At 40.1% G+C, this 12,975-nt stretch overlaps 2 protein-coding genes across 2 annotated transcripts; one reads left to right on the top strand and one right to left on the bottom strand.

Moving 5' to 3' along the window:
* Nucleotides 1-3,206: 3,206 nt before the first annotated feature.
* LOC4345497 (ABC transporter A family member 2) lies at nt 3,207-9,350 on the top strand. The gene is made up of 16 exons (XM_015794769.3): nt 3,207-3,642; nt 5,019-5,250; nt 5,484-5,653; nt 5,729-5,914; nt 6,085-6,180; nt 6,269-6,469; nt 6,554-6,713; nt 6,804-7,030; nt 7,112-7,229; nt 7,311-7,387; nt 7,472-7,561; nt 7,658-7,801; nt 7,884-8,198; nt 8,285-8,365; nt 8,450-8,626; nt 8,832-9,350. Exons 1-16 carry the CDS (start codon nt 3,265-3,267, stop codon nt 9,084-9,086), a joined length of 2,907 nt encoding a protein of 968 aa, XP_015650255.1. The 5' UTR covers nt 3,207-3,264; the 3' UTR covers nt 9,087-9,350.
* Nucleotides 9,351-9,936: 586 nt separating this feature from the next.
* Nucleotides 9,937-12,728, bottom strand: LOC4345496 (uncharacterized). Its single transcript, XM_015794770.3, has 3 exons — nt 12,385-12,728; nt 10,731-10,811; nt 9,937-10,532 (listed from the first exon to the last, which is right to left on the bottom strand). The coding sequence occupies exons 1-3, from the start codon at nt 12,550-12,552 to the stop codon at nt 10,191-10,193; spliced, it is 591 nt and encodes a 196-aa protein (XP_015650256.1). The 5' UTR covers nt 12,553-12,728; the 3' UTR covers nt 9,937-10,190.
* Nucleotides 12,729-12,975: the final 247 nt, after the last annotated feature.

Below are 12,975 nucleotides of genomic sequence, written 5' to 3'. Positions count from 1 at the left end.
CAGGGAACTAACTTGTGCGGCTACTACGTGTGCGAGTATTGCCACTGCCTTGCAGACCAAATCATCACCACAAGAGAGCTCGATGTACGTACAAATAAATTCAAAATTTCATTACGTAACGATTTCTTGTTTAATTACTAATCAATTTCATACATTCATATAGTTTATTCGCATGAGGGATAACCTGACCACACACAAGGAATTTATCGCGGCGGTTCAAGAACAACTCATGGGATTCATCAACGAAGAAATCCTTGATCCCAAGAGTGAATTCTACTACGATGGAAACACAATTCACCGGTCCTTAGCTTCTGAGCTAGCAGTGAGTACTACTACTACGTCGAAATCGTAGCTAGCTAGGACATATAATGGATTGTAATTAATACATGACTACATATGTTTCTATATGCATGTGTACACATTTTCTATAATGTAAATATATTTTGGTCATATATATATATATATATATATATATATATATATATATATATATATATATATATATATATATATATATATATATATATATATATATATATATATATATATATATATATATATATATATATATATATATATATATATATATATATATATATATATATATATATATATATATATATATATATATATATATATATATATATATATATATATATATATATATATATATGTATGCATATATATGTATTGAAACATATATATGCATGGTTTATGTATATATATAAACCATGCAGCAACAGGGCCATGCAAAAAAAAAAGGTCAGCTCAACTTTTAGTCCCGGTTGGTGTTACCAACCGGGTCTAAAGATGGCTCAGCCAGCCACGTGGCTGAGCCATCTTTAGTCCCGGTTGGTGTTACCAACCGGGTCTAAAGATCGATCTTTACTCCTGGTTATTTCACCCGGGACTAAAGATAGCGATCTTTAGTCCCGGATTGGTACTCCCGGTTTGGAAACCGGGACTAAAGGGGGGTTACAAACCGGGACTACAAAGAGTTTCTCCACCAGTGTGTCAGCGCCATGCATACGTATAAAACCACTTTAAACTATTTTTTCTCTTAAATTATTTATCCAAATCATGATCTGATTGCACCATTTAATTCGTTGCAATTAAATCTTGAAAACAAGACCACACATGGATATATTCCGGCGAAATTTTTTTTTAGCTTATTATTGAATTATTTTTAAATGTTGCACGATGTTCCACCAAGTATATCGGAATTGTTTCACTAAGTAGATCGAAAATGTTTCAATCGTTTAAATTGGGCGTTGTTTCATCTTATATAAAAACAATGTTTCAACAAATAGCGAAAGAATGTTTCAGTTCACTGCAACATTAGATCTATACATAGTGAAACATTGTGAGTACACGAGGTGAAACATTTTGGGTGGAACAAAAAAATGAAACGAATTCCCTTAATAGAGGGTTTCCAAAATATGTTGGTGATTTGTTGTAAAAGAATGTTTCGTTCACTGCAACATTAGATCTATACATAGTAAAATATTGTGAGTATACTAGGTGAAACATTTTTGGTGGAACAAAAAATAAAACAAATTCCCTTAACAGAGGGTTTCCAAAATATGTGGGTGATTTGTTGCAAAAGAATATCTTAATTCACTGCAACATTAGATCTATACATAGTGAAACTTTGTGAATACACTGAGTGAAATATTTTTTTGAGACACGTGGTGAGGCTAGGGGAACGTGCGCATGTGGGGGGTGGAGCGCCGATCCTGCTCCACCCCCGTCGATCGCCCGGGCTTGAGCATTTTCCTTTATTATATCATAATATGCTTGGTTCTAAAAGTATATTATAGTAGAGATGACTAGAACTCGAAATCATGCGCAAAATTTGTTGGAAAGAGTCCTTTTTTTTTTTTAAGTATAGCTTCCAAAATTATATTTCGGACACGGTGTGATTCCATAAAGGATATGTTCATGAATGAATTTATGGTTTTTTCTCATTAAACGCGAACCATATAGTGCAAAAATGTCCATGATACACTTGTTCTGGTATTTATTGCATAATGTGGCTATACCTTATATATTAATTAATTAATTTGTACTCATTACTCTGTTCAACGCTTACGTCTGAAGATAGACAACGACGCGAGTATGATACACTCTCATTAAAGCTTTTAATTTGGTCTTTTGTCCACATTGTGGGCTAAAAGAAATCAGCAACTCTACTTTTCAACTTTGTGCTTGTAAAAATAACAAACTTTGTGCTTGCGTTGTTTTTGGTTAGCTCAATTCTTTTTATATGAACTTCATGTAACACCTGAAATTCCATTTACAAATAACTTATATATATAGAAAGTTAGAGCAACCATGTGTTCAGTTTGTTACTAGCTAGTAGCTAATAGCCTATGCGTTGCAACGAACTTTCTAATAGAAGAAAGGGTTGTCAATACTAGTAAGTCGATTACACATGTAACACCAAAACAATCAACACTTCTAGGATTTCTATGATTTTTCTATTATACAAACATTCATTAGTCACATGTCCTTGATATAATGCAACGAGTTATAATTGTATATACAATTTATATAAAAAGACATGACTAATTAAATGGGCTTACTACTAGGTGGGTGGTGGTGGTAGAACCATGACCACCACTACCTTCTTTTAATGTAGTATAGAATTTGGCTCGGATTTAAGTTAGTCATAGATTTTTAGTCCTCATGTGAAAAAAAATGCTTACAAACCATAGACTGGAATTTTTTGAAACAAAATATGTTATTTGTGTAAATATCGGATAGATATATTAGTGGTTTTTCTAACATGTGAAATAAAATATATACAATACAATATATAATCAACGACACACAAACAATTATAAGTTTTATCTAGGATATTTCCACTACATAGCACCAGCCACACCCACAACGCTAGCCCTTCGCTCTTTTTCCTTGAAGGTTAACCAAAAGAAAAAAAAAACCCACATCACTCCACGCGGCAAAAAAAACTCACACAACCGCAACACACAAGCAGCAGAGGATGCAGTGCAGTCCGTTCACTGACACGTGGGCCCCACAGACCCCCGGGTCCACGTGCCAGTGAGCAGCACTGAAGCACTGGAGATGATCTCCACGGCAAGCAGCAGCAGCAGCGCCCGTTACCTCCTCCCCACTGCGGCCGTTTTCTTACAAATCCCCCCCTATAAATACCCCAATTCACCAACGCCCCCTTCTTCTTCTCCAACTCCCTCCCCCTCCAAGAAGCGAACAAGCCAAGAACTCCTCCAACTCCGCCCTCCAATGGAGCTCCTGAGCGGGGCGGCGCTGGCGTGGCAGCAGTACCGCGCCCTCCTCCGCAAGAACGCCACGCTCACCTGGCGCCACCGCCGCTCCGCCTCCCTCCAGCTCCTCTCCTCGCTCGTCTTCATCTTCCTCATCTTCTGCATCGACCGCGCCATCCGCTCCCGCTTCTCCTACACCACCGCCTACCGCAACGTCCCCGACCCGGCCGCCCTCGTCGCCCCGCCCATCCCGCCCTGCGAGGACAAGTACTTCGTCAGGGAGCCCTGCTACGACTTCCTCTGGAGCGGCGGCGGCGGCGCCGGGAGCGCACGCGTCGCCGGGATCGTCGAGGCCATCCGGAGGAACAACCCCGGCAGGCCGATCCCCGCCGAGAAGGTGATTTGTGGATTTAGATTCATCTTTTTTTTCTGTACTTGTCTCTTTGTATCTATGTGGATTTCGGTTGGGAATAGAAGATTCGGTTTTCTCTCTGTTCTTGTAGATTGGGCGCGATTGGTTGTGTGATTTGGGCATGCAGGTTCTGGTTGATTAGTTTGGGTTGCGAGTAATTTCGCTCAAGCACGTTTGGTGTGAGGATTTTGGGTTTTTGGTGGAGAAAGATTTGCTCTTTTTTTTTGGGCGTATTTTGTGGTGGCAAAACGCTATGATACATACTGAATTTGGGTATTTTTATTGTTAGTGGTTAGCCTCTTGAAAGAGGGGAATTCGAAGCATTTTGAGGGTGTATATTGTATCTTAGGCACGTCTGCTTCTTCGGTTTCTGCATTTCTGAATTATATATTCCCCTATTCCTGCAAATATTCTTTTAGTCCTTCGAACTGGTTGAGTTTGAAACCTTAGCATGCGTGTTTCACAGCCAGGGAGAGATGTACTTGTGAATTCTGAGCAAAAATTTGATATTGAGAATTTGAAAAGGAGAGATTGATTCTAATTCAAACTCTTTTTTTTTTAAAAAAAATAAAATAAAGCGAAGTTCTAATAATCTTTAATTCTTTTTGGAGCAGACATGCCGATTTGACGTTTAACTGAGATAGTCTGAATTTGCAATTTTAGTTTGTCATTTGTTCCGTGTGGGGATGTCAGCGGTAAGTACTCACCTAGATGGTGGACCTTGCGAACTTTTCAAAGAAGTATGAAAACGATGTTTATTTTGTTGTCAACGTGGATTAGGAAGCATCGGAGTTCACTAGGAACATCTAACTTCATTTAAGCTTGTCGTAAGCACACTTGATGTCATTTTCGTGGTATGGTACTAGTGCGTGGCTTCTTGATACATTGCGTATAAAGCCTTGTCTTGCTGGAAATAAAGATGGTCGCATTGTGCGTTGGAAATTTTTACCGGGAATATACTAATTCTTTTTTTTTTTTGGGAGAACTACCGGTTGATTGATACAAGTACACATTTAAGTAGTGTTGGTCTTTTGTATAAGAACATGCATACTTTTCTTATTTCCTAATGAATATTCAAATTATGATGATCTGAGAGTAAACGCTGAAATTCTGCTGTCTAAAACTTACACAAAATTTATAGAACTTCCTGTTTGCGTGAGGATTTGATTACATAATTTATTTGCGCGCCTTCATATATCCATTCATTACCAATCGACATAAGCTTGGCTTTAGTGGTACTGGTAAACTGCAAACGCAGTATGCACTAGTAGTTTCTTCTATACTGCTTAAATAAGATTCATGACCCCAGAATTATTGTTACACTGAACATGTCGTCTGACTGTTTCTGCTAAATTTCTCAGGTCTTGGGTTTTAATACTCCAGATGAAGTTGATGCTTGGCTTTTCCAAAATCCAATGCGCTGCCCTGGCGCCTTACATTTTCAAGTTATAAACGACACTCAGATAAAGTATGGTATTCAGACGAACTCCACTCCGGTAGCTCGGAGAGGAACATATGAGGATCCTACCTTCAAGTTCCAGATACCACTTCAAATTGCAGCTGAGAGGGAAATGGCGAGGCTGCTGATTGGAGGTATTGCTACTTCCATGCCTTTTTTGTTACTTCTGTGCTTTGTACTTGGTACCACTTATGTCATACCCTTTGACATCAATTCCGGTTGTTCAGTAATTCATGAAGCCTTTTGACTAGATTAATTTGAACTATTTATGGTATGCTGCAAAAATAGTTGTTAGCTGTATGTATGCTTCTGTTTGATAGTTGTCTTGGCAAATAACAGTATATATTTATACTGATGAATGTGACAGACCCAAATTTTAGCTGGACTGTGGGGTTCAAGGAGTTCGCTCACCCAGCTACAGAAACCTTCTCTACTATTGCCCAAGCTGGGCCAACTTTCTTCCTTGCTATTGCTATGTTCGGATTCGTTTTTCAAATCAGTGCGTTGGTGACAGAGAAAGAGCTTAAGCTTCGTCAGGTTCGAGCTCCCCCATACTCTGCCTGTGTTGTAAGATTTACATGACACCACTCAAAGTTTGGTTAATAATTGCAGGCTATGTCTATCATGGGGCTCTACGAGTCAGCGTATTGGTTGTCTTGGTTAACCTGGGAGGCTTTCGTCACATTACTTTCAGCACTTCTTACTGTGCTCTTTGGGATGATGTTCCAGTTTGACTTCTTTCTGCACAATAACTTTGGGATCCTATTCCTCCTCTTCTTTCTCTTCCAACTGAACATGGTAATTTTGACATACTAACCATCAGTCTCCTATCTCCATTTAAAATGTTAAATTTAGATAATAAAAACATGCTTGCATGGTTGGTTTTTACACATTTCCTGATTCCTGTTACAACTTGCAAAAGAAAGAAGTTTTTAACATATTGTCCTCATTCATGATGCTTGCTGCAGCTTAGTTTTGCCTTCATGATATCCACATTTGTAACAAAAGCAGCATCAGCTACTACTGTTGGATTTGCAATATTCATTATTGGCTTCTTGACACAAGTAAGTTTTCTGAATTGTAATACTATGGATCCAGTACTTCAATTTCTCAGAACAAGTGTGTGAATTCTTTAATTTTCTTGTTGTGCAGCTTGTTACAACCTTTGGGTTCCCATATTCAACTTCCTACCAGAAGTACTACCGGACAATATGGTCCTTGTTTCCACCTGATGTTTTTGCCCAAGCCCTCAATATTCTGGGCAAGGCAACGGCCACTCCTGAAGACAAAGGAATCAGCTGGAATCAGCGGGGACAATGCCAATCTTTTGAGACAGATTGCGTCATTACTATTGTACGTACGAATCATTGCTTATTGGATATTATGTTCTTAAACCTTATGCAAATATCAATCTGAATGTTCACAACGATCTCATAGGATGATATCTACAAATGGCTCATCTCCACATTTTTCTTGTGGTTTGTCCTGGCGATCTACTTTGACAACATAATTCCAAATGTCAATGGTGTTCGAAAGTCAGTGTTCTACTTTCTGATGCCTTCATACTGGACAGGAAAAGGAGGAGGAAAGTTGCAAGGTCAGGACTGTTTGAAGTTCTTGGTAGTTCTGGACAATGTTCTAGCTATAGTTTCTTGCATTACTTGCTAATCTGTATGCTCCATTACAGAGGGAGGACTCTTTAGCTTTTTTGGTTCGAACCGCCCAGCTGATGATGCTTCTCCTACTGATGAGGATGTTATTGCTGAGGAAAATCTAGTAAAACAACAAGCTGCAAACAATGAAGTAGATCCTGGTGTTGCAGTTCAAATATGTGGTTTGCGGAAAACATATCCAGGGAGTTTTAGTATGGGTTGCTGCAGATGCAGGACAACTAAACCGTTTCATTCTGTCAAAGTAAGTCCATATGTCACTTCTTGTTGTGTAAAACATGGAAGATTTGCTTATTCTGATTACTGATTACAAAAAATTCTCCAGGGTTTATGGGTGAACCTTGAGAAGGACCAGTTATTTTGCCTTCTTGGGCCCAATGGAGCTGGTAAAACAACAACAATCAGTTGCTTGACTGGAATCACACCAATTACAGGCGGCGATGGTTGGTATCTTTCTTAAAAGCAAAAGCTTGTATAGTTGTATTGTTTTGTAATATCTAATAAGCCATTTTGAACATTGGCAGCGATGATTTATGGGCATTCTGTTCGAAGCACTGCTGGGATGTCGAATATTCGGAGGATGATAGGAGTCTGTCCGCAGGTAGGTGCTTTAAACATTGTTATATTACTGATGCATGTGAATTGATCAAAGGAAGATAAACATTCGTGATTTATTTCTTTGCAGTTTGACATCTTGTGGGATGCGCTAACAGCTAAAGAGCACATGGAGCTGTTTGCTAGCATTAAGGGACTGCCTCCATCAACAATCAAGTCGGTATGTTTCTTTAGAACTGATTACACGTACTCCTCCCTAAAGCACTTAATTTAATTGTCTTGCATTGATCTTCCTCTGATTGTTCAACCAATGCAGGTAGCAGAACAATCCTTAATCCAAGTGAAGCTCAGCCAGGCAGCTAATGTTAGAGCAGGTAGCTACAGTGGGGGAATGAAACGCCGGCTAAGTGTTGCAATAGCTCTAATTGGTGATCCAAAATTGGTCTTTCTTGATGAACCGGTAAAGACCGCCAAATTTGCTACAAACTTCCTTCCAAACATCCCTTATCATGTGCTGATCTAACAATGTATATCCTACACAGACTACTGGCATGGATCCAATAACAAGGAGGCATGTCTGGGACATCATAGAGGAAGCAAAGAAAGGAAGAGCTATTGTCTTGACCACCCATTCCATGGAGGAAGCTGACATTCTGAGTGACAGGATCGCAATCATGGCTAAAGGGAAATTGCGGTGCATTGGGACTTCAATTAGGCTGAAGTCGAAATTTGGAACAGGATATATTGCTAATGTGAATTTCTCTGGAAATGGTCACACACAAAGCCCTAACATCAACGGCAACACTGAAGTCCCGGTTAACCCTAACATAGAATCTGTCAAATGGTTCTTCAAGGAAGTATGTGGCTCATCACTAAATTCTATATCCTTCAAAATTATCTTTTCATATAGTAGAGCTGGAAATCATGTGAAATTTATTGACAGCGGCTTGATGTGGACCCAAAAGAGGAGAGCAGGACATTCTTAACGTTCGTCATCCCCCATGAGAAAGAACCACTTCTGACGGTACTGCTTCCTCACCCAAAACTCTGGCTGTCATAACATCATGCTTTAATTTCATGATAGGCTAATATATTTTCCATTAAGCAGAGGTTCTTTGGGGAACTCCAAGACAGGGAACGGGAATTCGGTATCTCAGACATTCAACTCGGCCTCACGACGCTCGAAGAAGTATTCCTGAACATCGCAAAGCAGGCAGAACTGGAGAGCTCTACTGCTGAAGGCACCCTGGTTACTCTGAACCTATCATCAGGTTCATCTATTCAGGTTTGTTCCTTAGTACCCCTAAGAACAATGCTGCAATATTGGACATGAAAAGGATAATCTCACTGCTATGTAGAGAACTTCTGTACAGCAGCAACAGTACAGAAAACTCTGAAACTTGCTGCTATGCTGTAATTTGATTGTGTGATTTCTTCAGAAAACTCTGAATATCTCTTTGATATCACTTCCATTTTCTATGGCAATGCAGATACCAAAGGGGGCTCGTTTTGTCGGAATTCCCGGAACCGAGTCGGAGGATCACCCAAGAGGCGTGATGGTTGAAGTTTACTGGGATCAAGATGACAATGGATCACTCTGCATTTCTGGTCACTCTGATGAAATCCCTGTCCCAGCCAATGTTCAGCTGGGTCGGCCCCCTTCGCTGTCTCGTAGGGCCTCAGTGGGCCGTGGAAACCCTGTTGGGTACATCATTGATCCGAATGAGGTCACAGCAGCAAGATGAGTGCCAAAGAAAGAAGAATATTCTGAGAGTGGATGAATTTAGATTTGTCTTCATGTAAATTATCTCTAGGTGTAATGCAACTATAGATATGTTTGTACTAGAACAGTGTATTTTTTCTGTTTTGTGGTAAAGGAAGTGCTTGATGATAGATACAACATGCTTACATCTTCCATTTGGTGGCTGACAAAGAGCTTGACGATTACAGATGCAAGAATGACAGGAATTTTTACAGTGATTTAATTTGTTGCATTCAGGACGGTAGGATGTCTGGGGTCCTTGTTTTGTCGCTCATAATTTATTTTTTTTGTTCATGGGTGAAGTATATAATTATCAATCTTATTGTTTTAGAAATATAAATAATGTGCTCATTAGATGCATTAGTGCATTGTTCCTGTTGTTTATACATATCATACCATAGGGATCGTACGGTTTCTGGTTCCCACGGCCACGATATATATAGCTTCTGCCAAATTGAGTACACAAATAACACTTACTAAAAGTATTCTGAATTTCTATATTGCTTTTACTTTGTTTGTGAGATATAAAAATAACAATTTTATATTTTTTGGAATTATATATTTTTATTTCTTACAAACAAAATCAAATTTGAACAGGATTTTTTTACTTGGTTACAAAATATCATCATATCTACATTTGTGATTTTTTTTAAAAAAATTTAGACAACTTTTTGATTGGTGTTTGCACGAGTTTTCACTTAAATTGAGTTTTCATCACATATTTACCCCAAAGAAATTATATACGATTAACATTTGCGACACTTAACCGAAGAAACAGCTATATAAGCTAGCTTAAAGTTTTGCAATCTGAAATTACTGATCAGTGTTCACTGTTTAGTACCATAAAAAACTGATACGTCAGCTATTATATAATCTGAAAGTACATACATGGATGATATATATGTGCACGTTATATCTGAGGTAACTGGGCAATAGCTAGTTACAAATTACAAGTTAACTTGGGTGAGGGATTAAATTGAGATCCCAGATTGCGTGAGGGCAATTCCACTTCTTTACTTCAAGTTTGTTGATTGCAGTTCATGGAATCAAACTGGAAAATGGTAATTGCTCATTCAGGAATCAGGGCTCATGAGTCATGACCTGGGCTATCTGAATGCATATCCACCGACGAATCATTTGATGCTGCAGGATCCGAGTCACCGTTTCCAGGGCAAAAAATGCCATCTGCAAAGCATCCTGTGTCACCGCATTGCTGTACATGGTACAGTTGCAGGTTTTGCCGGACAGGGCTGGATAGCGCTTTCGAAAATATCATAGAGTCCTTGGAAGGGTTTGATGGTGTGATTGAACAAGATGGCGGCTGCTGCGTGCTTGTGTTGGGGATGTGCATTGGAGCTTGGAGATTCTGGAATGCGTGTTGCGATCTCGGTGAAGTTAATGCATTGTCACCTCCATACTCAATCTCGTGCTACATTCAAGAAAAACCCATAAACATGGCTACATGGGTAAGGAGTAAGGACAGGAGCTATTAATGAAATGTGATGAAATATCATCGTTCATAATACTACAGCCTAGCTGAGAGGTTCAGTGAACAGATCATAGATGTGAAAGTGAACTATATGTAGTACAATAAGAGTGTGATTAGTCTACAAATAGAAATCTGGACCTGGATGTGGGATGCTATGTCAGATACTGTGAGCCTCAAGCCAATTTCATGCTGTCGCACCATCCACTGGTAGAGTTTTTCCTGAATAAAACAAAATGGCTGCACATTATTACCAAGCATAATCTATCAATCTAAACAAGAGCACGAAAAATGCTAAGCACCAGTATATGCAATTGGGTTTGTGCATCATAGCACCAATTATTGTCCTGTTGTATGGACACAATCCCTGAGGATTGATTTAAACAACTAAAATACTTGTCTATCTATACCATATTAACACAAATGGGGGACCAGATGACTAAATCAATTATGTATTTGGTACTGTGCCACCATCACTTAAGCTTTTTGTAAGGAACAACGCATTCAAGTATGCCAAATTCATTACACAATATCACTGTGTCCTCCCATGAATTACTGCAGCCTGTTGGTGAACCAAAAAGTCCATCAGATTTTAAATCTCAATTGGTGTTTCAGTAGGCAATGGTAGTTTCGGTGGTATTGCCTCTTCTAAGTCATTCAAAACTTATAGGAGAAGATTGAACCACAACCAAAATGAACTAATGCACAATAACAGAACATGTAGTACAGGTGGACTAGTTTAGCACAAGTTGATGAAGGCAAACTTGTAAAACTTAAAGAGCACTCCCAGCAAGCTGTCTTACAGCACCAAAACAATTATAGCTAAAATCTATCACAGGGGGGATAATTTTGGCTAATCTTCCAACCTAGAATTTGCTTATTGCAATGCTTTAAGATGAGAAAAAAAAACATGCCTTTTAAGATTAGAAAAGCATACCTACACCTAACAGTACTACTTTTTAATTGTGAACACCAAACAAGCAAAAGGAAACTTGTCAAAGATCCTTTAGAAATAGTGTAGAAGGAAACCTGTCCCATACGTTTCTCTATTATGTTCTGTACGCCAATCCCTTTTTTTATCTCTTTATTACTATTAGCACAATCTAACTTCTTTCTTTTTTTTGAACGACAAGAGCACAATCTAACTTGTGTCTTGGAATACAGAATTGAAACATTTCCACCTAAGTTTGACTAACTGATGGTAAACAAATTCACAACAAACCACGATTTCTGCAATTAAACGAGAATACCAATGATGAAAACAAAGATGCATTTAGGTTTCAGTCATCATGAAGTAGCGATAAACTGCAATTTCAGATGGTGTGATGACGCCCACACAAATTAAAAGTGTGAATTAACTGAGCAAAATTTGCATCAAGAAACAATTGTTGTCATAACTCATAAGTGGCAACTAAAACCAAACATGAATAGCAGTGAACACCAAAATAAAAAATCTCCGCACAATTTCACCACAGCTGAAGACAGAATATAGCAAATATTGCAGCTTTATATGCACAGAACCTAGCAAAAAGGTGAAAATCGAGAGTTCAATTCTCCACAAAATGTAAGTAGCGAAAACAAAAATTCTGAAGAAAGAAGCCCCACGACTCAAAATGTTCAGCGTCCCACCCGCACCGCAACACCAAAAATCTTAAGATCCAAGAACTGAAAGAAATCGAGGAAAAGGGGCCAAAAAAACAAATAATCTAATCTCTCGATTGCAAAACTGACCAGAAGTTCACCCGACTGGAAAGGGTGGGACTTGGGGAGGGGGCGATTTTAGCTCGGGGCGTACCAAGGCGTGGCGCTCACCGGCGTGGAAGGAGAGGCGCTGGTGGGCACCGGCGAGCGCGTAGAGCTGCGAGAGCGAGTTGGCGGCGCCGCGGAAGGCGCCGTAGAGCGCCCGGTCGGCCTCCTCCTCCGCCGCCCGCGCCGCCTCCGCCTTCCGCTTCCTCCCCGCCATCCCGGACCGACGACGACCACCCGAGCCCTCGGGATTCGGGATTGACGGCGGCGGCGGGGAGAGGGAGGAGGATGGAATCCTCTCCGCGGCGCGAGGAGGAGGAGGAGGAAGACGACGACGGCGAGGGCTACGAGCCTATCATGCGTGCGTCGCTGCCGCGTGGGGCCCACTCTCTCAGAGGAGTAGCTGTAGCTGCCATTGGGGCTATTTGGAGTGGAGAGGTTGGGTGTGCTAGCACGTGGGAGCGGAGAGAGACGGTAGTTGCACTGAGCGCTGGGTCCCTTCGATGTGGGCCCACATGGCAGTGGCGCTAAGGAGTTCCCCGCTGGCGGTGATGTACGGAAACGGATAGCTTAGAGCATCCCAGCAGTCCACATAAAATTGATCCTCCCTGTTCCTATTTGGGTTTTTTTTTTCTCGCAC

Source organism: Oryza sativa, chromosome 8, assembly GCF_034140825.1.
Source record: "Oryza sativa Japonica Group chromosome 8, ASM3414082v1".
Classification (NCBI taxonomy): Eukaryota; Viridiplantae; Streptophyta; class Magnoliopsida; order Poales; family Poaceae; genus Oryza; species Oryza sativa.
This window is presented reverse-complemented; position numbering and strand designations above follow the sequence as displayed.